General features: G+C 43.3%; 1 protein-coding gene across 1 annotated transcript; it reads left to right on the top strand.

The window, feature by feature from the left end:
* Positions 1-800: 800 nt before the first annotated feature.
* On the top strand, positions 801-9,079 carry LOC309864171 (uncharacterized protein C6orf52; the record flags this gene model as incomplete). The annotated part of the gene is made up of 4 exons (XM_082729477.1): positions 801-871; positions 1,108-1,285; positions 5,244-5,289; positions 8,757-9,079. The coding sequence occupies 4 exons, from the start codon at positions 801-803 to the stop codon at positions 8,912-8,914; spliced, it is 453 nt and encodes a 150-aa protein (XP_082585603.1). The 3' UTR covers positions 8,915-9,079.
* Positions 9,080-9,830: the final 751 nt, after the last annotated feature.

The following is a 9,830-nucleotide window of genomic DNA, read 5'->3' as shown; positions in this document are numbered from 1 at the left end:
AATCCAAATCTACTAAATTGGGCCCTACATTGTAAACACACCCAAGTAATTCCTACAGCACACTGAAATTTGGGAAGGCATACTTTACTGTGGTTTTGTTTTGTTTTTTACTTTACTGTATTTTTAAAAATAATGCCGAACCACAGAAATATTCTTTAAAATGTTTTCTTGTACTGGCTTTGAGGGGGTGGATATGACGTGTGTGTGTGTGTGTGTGTGTGTGTGTGTGTGTGTGTGTTTTCCTAATACACATTCTTTCCACCAGCTGGTCAGCATAATGATTTCAACCTGTATGGGCCATTAAAAAAAAAAAGTCCATTAATTGCTGGTTCAAATAGTTAGCAGATAGCAGAGCCGAGGAAGGAAACATCAATTTGTGGTTTTTGTCTTAAGGTTTTAGTTATTACAAATGACTAATTATTGTAGGGAGTGGGATGGAAACTTCAGCTGGTCCCTCAAACACACCCTCTTTTCTGTCTCCGCCGCCTTCTGGCTGCATTCCCTGGGGCCAGCAGTTGGGAGAGGGGGGCTAGCAGGATGAAAGCCAGCTCCTTACTTTGCAGAGTCCCTACCAGGTGACCCCTATGGACGCCTGCCCCAGCCACACCTTAACCCCATTGCTGTGAAAGTCAAGCCATTCATTGCCTAGCAGGAATTGTCACTAAGTGTGATTACTGTTCTCTGGCATCTGGGAGAGGTATTTGCAGGCAGGAGAGCGGGTAGTCCCCTGACCTGGAATTACTGACGCAGGAATAAAAACCGTGGAGAACCTGGTCTCATTTTGTCAAGTTTCTGGATAAATGGCGGGACAGCAGAGTTTTGCAGGTTTTGGCCTAGCTCAACAAAATCATTATTACTGGTACTGGCAAAGGTAAGCTGTTTTCTCCCTACTCTGACAGTGAAAATGAAGGCCATCCGTACTTTCTTACATGATGTTTGGCAATTTACAAACTATCACTTTGGAAATAGGTGTTCCTAAACAGTTAATGCGGAAATCATCCTTACTCTTACCCCTTAGCCCCTGGGAAAGAAGAAAGAGACCTGGGGTTCTGCATGAGTCGGCCTCGGTTGGTGATGTCATTCCTGTTGTCTCTCTTCCACTGTTAGGGGGAAGCCAGTGCTCCAGCCCTGCCAGGCTTACCACTCCGGCAACTGGTTTGAGCAACAGCACAGCGGTTACTCCCTTTCTGTCTATGGCTATGGCTGTGCTGCGCAAGGAAATGGAGTTAACCTTTCTGTGCCAGAGACCTCTGGACCCCCAGCTGGAACTCTGATCACGCCTAAGGTATCCCTCCCTGAAATGATTCCTAGATCGTCCACGTACCCAACCTAGAAGCATCTTTTTCCTAACTTCACGCCCCCAGATGCTCTCCTTCTAATTCCCACAGACATGGCTTTTGCTCCCCATGTTAAAACCAGAGAGTAAAAGCTGATGACTAGAGAAATTTGGCAATGTAAGTCATGACTATCTTCCCAAAACAAAAATCCTAGGCTGGTGACATGTGTGCCCAAATTTTTACTACTAAATTTTAGATTATCATTCCATTTTACTCAAAATAGGAGTGGAGGTAGTTTTGTTTTGCAAGAGCAGAAAACATTAACATGCTTTTCAAAGATATTCTGATATTTTGGTTACTAAAGTAAGCAATTTCTAAAATCACACAGGAGTGCTAGAGTAAGGAAGGGAAAGCTGCTTCTCCCCATGCTTTCCCTCTTCGCCATCTCCTACCCACTTAGAAGAAAGTCTTGTTCAAGTGCATCTGTGTTCTCTATATTTTTCTCTTCTGTTCTTCTTAAATCAGCACAATTGGGCTTTATTTACGGAGAGAGGGGAGACTTGAGCAAGAACAGACTGAGTAGTACATACTGGTATACTCTTTGCTTGCTTCTGCTTATAGGTTGCCTTAGGAGGGGTCCCCTCCCCATCCCCCAAAGATGGCCTTTTTAATAAAGAGCTTTCTTTAAAAGTTGCCCATTTGGATGTGCTGTGATATTAGTTCATCCCTTATTGACTAACACTTTGAATGCTCTCAGTGCTTTAACTCACTTCCACCTATCTCTGAGTATTTAAATGTTTTTTGGCTAAGAATAAATTTCTTAGAGGGGCACCTGGGTGGTTCAGTTGGTTAAGGGTCCCAACTCTTGATTTTGGCTCAGTCATGATCTCAGGGTTGCGAGACCAAGCCCTGCATTGGGCTCTGGGCTCGGTGAGGAGTCTGCTTGAGGTTCTCTCTCGCTCTCTCCTCCCCCTACTTGTACATTTGCACGTGTGCGCTCTCTCTCTCTCTCCCTTTCCCGAATAGATCTTTAAACAATTCTGTAAGTGGAAGGTCTGGATCAAAGATAGAACATTTCGAATTTCAGACAGCAAATTACACACAAAAAGCTTTCCTAAGTTTACACTTTCCATGGTTGCTGTGGGGATGCATGCCTCTCTGTTTCTGTGTGTGATTAACCAGTGTGACAGGTGCGGAAGCTGTTTGCCTATTGAGAGCAAAGACCTTTTAAACTGTTTCTTGGGATCTGTGTTTGGTGACCTCCTCGATGTCTTTTGTGCATCTTTTTTTCCCTCATTGGTGGTGCCCCTTTCTTCTTTTTTTTTTTTTTTTAAGATTTTTATTTATTTATTTGACAGAGAGAGAGATCACAAATAGGCAGAGAGGCAGGCAGAGAGAGAGGAGGAAGCACACTCCCCGCCAAGCAGAGAGCCTGATGTAGAGCTCGATCCCAGGACCCTGAGACCATGACCCAAGCCGAAGACTTAACCCACTCTTAACCCACTGAGCCACCCAGGCGCGCCACCTTTCTTCTCACTGTTTAGATACTTAGATATTATGGAAATTAGCACATAGCAGTCGAGGTGTTAGTTTGTCTCCAATCTGTTCAGTAATGTCCTCCTTGTGGGATGGCCTGTGCCTTAAACCCAGAGTTAAATTTAATAGTTAAGCCCTCAGTTTTTAACACTTGTATTTGTTTGTGGTTTGTTTTCTTCCAAACTTTTCATTTTCAGTTTTTCAAGCCTGTTTTAGGTGTGCCTTCTTCTATAGAAAATACCTTGTTAGATTTCTTGGCTTTTTTCTTTTTAAACCCAAATCAGGTTTTACCCTTTTAGCAGACATTTGATATTGCATCACTTACAAAACAAAACAAACAACAACAACAACAAAAAAAAAACTTTTGCTACATTGCCTGAGGTTTTAGCACATTTTTTTTTCTTTCCACGCCTTCAGTTCTTTTGACCTTTTGGCAAATGGTCTGTGTCTTCTGGTGGTTAACTTTATCTTAAATAGAAAAGTGTAGGTTTGAGTAGATCAGCAACTTCAGAAACAAAAGTATTTCCTGATTTCTGTGAACTCTGAGAAAATGAAGAAATTAACACCAGACAGAGAAATAAAAGACAGAGAGAAACAGCAACAAGAACAATGAAAGAACAAAGAAACATAAGTAACATTTTAAAAAGAAATTAACTCTTCTTTTTCTCTTCTTGTCCACTCCACCCCCCACTTTCTTCTCTCCATTTTTGTTGACACCTTCTGGAATTTTCAGCCCACTCTCCATGCAAATTACTACTATGACATGCAATTTCAAGAATTATAAATATATTCTCTTTGGTGGCTGTGGTGAGCACCCTTGTGCCGCCTGCCTGCTTTCCTGGGCGGGTTTTGGTTAGGAGCAGATCGTCAAGATTCCAGGTGGTAAAGCTGTGTGCGTGGGTCTCTTTCAATTACATGCCCTTGCTTTAGTCTTGCCTAAGGAAGCGTGACCTCTGCCAGATGTCACAGTGTATTGCCTATTTCCCCTACTATATAGCACACCTGTGTTCTTAGCTCTTCTTTCTCCAAGAGCTCAGCCTCCCAAGAGCCCCCTGCCTTTTCACAGTGTGTTTTAAGAGCAGAGGAAGTGGATGTCTTCAAAATGATTCTCAGGTCTTTGGGCTCCATCGGTGCATCTGTCCCAAACTCCCGCTAGCAGAGGAAGAAGGTTACTAGAAGTGCCCTTCTCCAAGTATACCGGGCAGTGCCCAGGTGCCCCTCACACAGAGAAACTGTCTCTAGAGAGCATCTGTTCCCCGCAGCCTGGTAGTGTTGGATCCACATTTACCAGAACACGTATTGAAAAAGAGGAAATGTGAAGTTATTTGGAAATATTGTATCATAAGAAAGGCCTCATTCAAACACAGATTCTGGCTGTCTTTGCCCTTTCTACATAGGAAAAATATGCCAATGGTGAGATTAAACTTACAGTAACCATATAATTTATTTCCCAAACTGGGATCTATTTCTGAAGAGAAGGGAAGCATACTTTCGGATAGATTGAAAAGAAGAGCTAGGGGGTCTTTGGCTTTCAATATAATCTCATCAGTGTGAGCAAGGGAGGCTTAATTGAGTTTTTTTGGTGCCAGGAGCTACCAGGGCTCTTACTGGGTGGGCTGGGTTCCTTGAAACAGCTGTACATCCTTGACAAAGACAGTTCTCAACAGGTGCCTGTGGAGAGGAATCATAAAAACTTAACTGTCCCAGGAGGGTCAGTAGAATCTGGGTTAACCAACCAAGATTCATCTGGGGAGTGCTTCTGGAATTTACTTCTCTGATTGACTGGTTTGCTTTTCTATGGTCTCTTTATCTGCTTAAGCACGTACCGTCCTGGTCCTTAGCTGAGCTGTGGGCTTGGGGTGTGATTAGAAGGCTACAGGGAGAATATACCCATGAAGATTTTGTAGATTGTCACCTGGAAGGAAGGGCAGAGCCCCCAGGAGAGAGTTGGGCATTTAGTGCAGGGACTGTGGAGTCTGGATGCCTGGGTCCCTGGTGTCCAGTTCATGTGAGGCCCTGGAAGACCAGTTAGTTCCCAGAAGCTTCAGAGATCCCTGAGGTCTTTGTCTGGCATGCTCCTCCTTGATGATTTTTTTTCTTCCTTTGACTTCATTCACCTATTTCATAAGTATAGTCCTTCATAATGTTTTTTGAAGATTTTATTTATTTGACAGAGAGAGAGAGAGAGAGACAGCAAGAGCAGAAACACAAGCAGAGAGATTAGGGGAGGGAAAGCAGGCTTCGTGCTGAGCAGGGAGCCCGATGCGGGACTGAATCCCAGGACCCTGGGATCATGACCTGAGCGAAAGGCAGATGCTTAATGACCGAGCCACCCAGGTGCCCCTAGTCCTTCATAATTTTGACAGCTAATGTTTTCTTTAAAAGCATATGTTGATTTTTTTTTTCCTCAACATCCTGATTTCCTTGCAGGAAAGCACAGCACTGGCAGAGAAGCAAGATGAAGAGCCACTGGAAGGTAACAGAAACCCTGTGTGCCATGGTTGAAAAGAAAGCTAGCCCATTTCCAGGTTACTCATTACTCAGCTGGCTAGGCGCTGAGAGATTCTACTGGAAAATTCCCACGTAGGTCCCGTAAGCTATTTTCTTCAGCATTTTGTCTGGTCTTGGGAAACTGCTTCTGTGGGAAGCTTGAGTAAAGCCACCTGTTTGGGTCTTTCTGAGGGACTAGGAAATGGGGGCATTTCCAAATGGGAAGATAAGAAGTTGTTTTTAAGATCCGTTTCCTCCATAAATGTAAACTTTGGGATTAATTCTGCTTTATTTAAAAAAAATAAGTTATTTATTTATTTATTTGAAACACACACACACACACACACACACACACACACAGAGGGCCAACACACAAGCAGGGGGAGCAGCAGAGGAAGAGGGAGAAGCAGTCTCCACACTGAGCAGGGAGTCTGATGTGGGGCTAAATCCTAGAACCCTGAGCTGAAGGCAGAGCCTTAACTGACTGGGCTACCCAGGTACCCCTTAATTTTTCTTTAATTTTGATTGCTAAGGGGAGAGATCTGAGGTGATCACTGTGGCCTGGCTTCCTAGCTTCCCTCGGGGTTATTGGCTCCTGGAGGAGGTCTGTCACAGGCCCTGTCTGTGGTGTCAGGCAGTGCCCCTTGTGGTTCTTGATGTGTATGAACAAAGTGCATCTGTTCAGAGCAGAAGCTGTTTCTGACTGTGTCTTCCAGGAAGGGAAGAAAATGTCTGGCTTATTTTGCTTAAGTTATAGGAAAGGGAAGTGAAAAAGACAGGCAGAAATAAGACCTTTGGCTACGTCTTCACCCTTCTCCCATCCCCAGGACACCCCCACCAGACCAAACCCACCCACGGCCTTGTGACTTTGTAGCCACAGGTGAGCCGTGCTCAGTGTTCAAATGAAATGCAACTGTTGTTCCAATCTTTCAATGCTATGGGGCAGTTCTGGTTTTATTAAGATATGTTTGATTGACACGTGAGCATAAGTCAAATCTCCCTGCTTGCATCAGTCCCGCAGACAGTGTAAAGATTAAAGAAAAACCTACAAAGAGTGTGCTTTCTGGGTGCAGACTTCCAGGGTTCAAATCTCCCTTACGAGCGCTGTAATTCCAGACAAACTTTTCTCCAGGGCGTCAGGATCCCCAACTGTAAAATGGGGTGTTAAAATCGACCTCCTAGAAAGTGTGAGGACAGTAGCTCTGAAGTGCTTGGAAGTTCTTTAACAATATCTGGCAGGGAATAGCCCCTTCAGCGGTTAGTGTAAGCTCTTGGGAGAGCTGGAGAAGCTCTGTTCAGGGAAAATGACTTGATATACCAATCCACCCATGTAGACAGTTCTAAATTTTCCAATTTAAATAAAAAAACAAAAGCTAAAAAGAGACAGATTAAATTAATTTCAATACTTATAACCTAACATACCCCAAATATTTCATTAAACATGTAATGAATATAAAAATGAATGAGATACTTTTTTTTAAAAATCTTAATAGCAAGTTTTTAAAATGCAGTGTATATTACATCACATCTCCGTGAGGACTAGTCTCATTTCAAGAGCTCAGTAACCACAGGGTCTGCTGTGTCTGCTGTGGTGGACAGCTTGGTTTTGAGGGCCCCCGGGTTTAGGGAAGCTGTAATGAGCTTGTCTTTTGTATGTTTCTTTATCACTAGGGCCAACATCACTGGAAGGGCCTAGATCATTCGTCTGGGGTTCTTAGCTGACCACACACATCTGTTTTCTAGGCCACATAGACCATATAGTCACGAATGACTCTAGTGAAGAAAGTGGGAAGTGGCTCATGAAACGTACAAGATGCATTAGAGTTACTTGATGATCTTGGTTCTAAAATAAGTATAGAAGGACGTTAGTCAGCTGGGGCTGCTCTCACAAAATACCACAGACTGGGCTTGAATAACAAAGTTATTTCTCATAGTTCTGGATACTAAGAAATCCGATATTAAGGTGCCAGTTGATTCAGTGCCTGCCTGGTGAGAGCAATCTTCCTGGCTGGCAGATGGCTACCTTCTCATTATATCTCCGCCAGGCAGGGTGAAAGAGAGTGCCCCAGCACTGGTGTCCTTTTTTATAAGGTGTCCTTTTTTATAAGGGCACTAATCCCATCAGACTAGGGCCCAACCCTCAGAGCTCAACGAACCCTAAGTATCTCCCAAAGGCCCCATCTCCAAACACCATCACCTACATACATTGGAAGTGTTTCAACATATGAATGTGAGGGGGACACAAACATTTAGCCCCTAACACATGTAAATACAAATGGGTATCATGATCCCATGTGAATATTTGGAAGTAGAAGAATTACGGTCCCGAATGAGCTAAGGCTTGCAAAAATTAGAAAGGAATACGAGAGGGCTTCTTTGGTTATGTTCAGTACAAGGAGAGAAAACAAGAGGTGGCATTAAAAACCTTGGAAACCCGGCAACTTGGGAGGAAGATTTAGGTCTGACGCTTTCACGATAACTTAACACCACCTGATCACAGTTCCAGGTTTTATTTTTTTATTTTTATTTATTTATTTTTTAAAAAGATTTTATTTATTTGAAAGACCGAGATCACAAGCAGGTAGAGAGGCAGGCAGAGAGAGAGAGGGGAGAAGCAGGCCCCCTGCCGAGCAGAGAGCCTGACATGGGGCTCGATCCCAGAACCCTGACGGGGTCATGACCTGAGCCAAAGGCAGAGGCCCAACCCACTGAGCCACCCAGGCACCCTGAGTTCCAGGTTTTAAAGAAGGAAGTCCAGGCTTCCCTCTGTTTCTGAATTAATTGCTTTATATAGTTTGTATCACTCACATCGATCTGTTAGTTAAGCAAATAAAGCAGCATGTTTATTGTTTCAAAGCCCCGTCCTATGGATTTGGTCTGGGCTCCCAGGCTCTGTGTCCCCTTGGGTGCTCATACTAGAAGCTCCGGGCTCATCCTTGACCCTCCTTTTCTCTTTGGCCCCAGGGTGAGTCCATTTCCAAATCCTGTCCACTCCTTTTCCAAACCTCGCTCGATTCCAGCCCTCGCCTCCATCTCTTCCACCACGCAGATCCCCTTTGAGTCTGGTAGTGGTGATTTTCCAGCTTTTATTTCTACTTTCAAATCTTATGGAAAGAAAGCATGCAATTTAAAAATTCTAACACATTGGGGCGCCTGGGTGGCTCAGTGGGTTAAGCCGCTGCCTTCGGCTCAGGTCATGATCTCAGGGTCCTGGGATCGAGTCCCACATCCGGCTCTCTGCTCAGCAGGGAGCCTGCTTCCTCCTCTCTATCTCTGCCTGCCTCTCTGCCTACTTGTAATCTCTCTCTGTCAAATAAATAAATAAAATCTTAAAAAAAAAAATTCTAACACAAAATGTCTGCAATATTTTCCTGCTCCTTTTTTTGGGAAACTCTAATTTTTAAGCCATTGCCAATATGTGTTCTGTAAAACTTTTTTGTATTGCCTTCGCAGATCCAAACCTTCATGTGAATATTGAGGAATTAAACAAGGAGTTTATGGTGAAAAGTGAGGAGCTCTACGACTCTCTCATGAGTTGCCACTGGCAGCCTTTGGATACAGTTCACTCCGAAATCCCCCATGAGCCCCCAGAGAAGCATGACAGTCACTAAGCTTACCCCACTATTCTATTGATTGCCACCTGTTGTTTTTGAAAAAAAAAAAAAAAAAAAAAATTCTTCCGGGAAGGTACTGGATGCTATATGTAAATGCAGATTTCTGGGACTTGAATGTGACTGACTTGATAAAATGTGTTGTAAATAAACTTTACCAGCACATCCATTTCTGGAAGTGTGTTATATTAAGTAAGTGCCCAAAGACATCCCGCAGCTATCCTGGTAGACCAAGCTGAACTAGAAGACATTTAAAAATAGGTCTAATAGGAAAATGGGCCTGACCTGAACTGGTTGGGGCATGAATGGATAGACATATAAATAAATAAAGAGTATGGTGTCACATCATCTGGTTTGATGGGAATTAATAGCAGTGATTAATAGTAATTAACTTAATTAAGTTAGCAAGTGAATGATGATGCTTTAAAGTTTGGGGCAGTTTTGTAATTGAAACTCAGTTTGGTGGGGCAGTATATATCCTGCCCCACGCAGAAATTGAGAATATTTGATTAAGGTCTAGATTTAGAATAAAAGAAGAACTAAGTGAAAGAATGAAAGCATCAGCATAAATGTATATGTTGGTAAGACTCCTGCCCTGTTGCTGGAATAGCCTGCGTTGCCTCTGATCTCCTTCTGCTTCTTGTTATTAGTCCTACAAAAGAGTAAACATCAGCTTAAGCATGAGAATGTCTTCACATTGTCTATTACCAGATGGGATGAGGGTAACATGGAGGTAGCAAATGCTGGGTTGTGGAGCACAGAAAGCAAGAATGACCAGCTATTTCTGTTGGAGATCAATGATTCTTCAGAATTTTCAGGTTAGTGATGATAGGGTCAAAGTCAAGTGCGAGCAGAGGACTCCTCTCCTGATAGTAACCAGATTGTGGAGACGCAGTATGAAAAGCAATGATTGCTG

This window comes from Mustela nivalis, assembly GCF_964662115.1.
Source record: "Mustela nivalis genome assembly, chromosome: 5".
NCBI lineage: Eukaryota > Metazoa > Chordata > Mammalia > Carnivora > Mustelidae > Mustela > Mustela nivalis.
The sequence above is the reverse complement of the archived record's forward strand: the minus strand, read 5'-3'. Positions and strand labels throughout refer to the sequence as shown.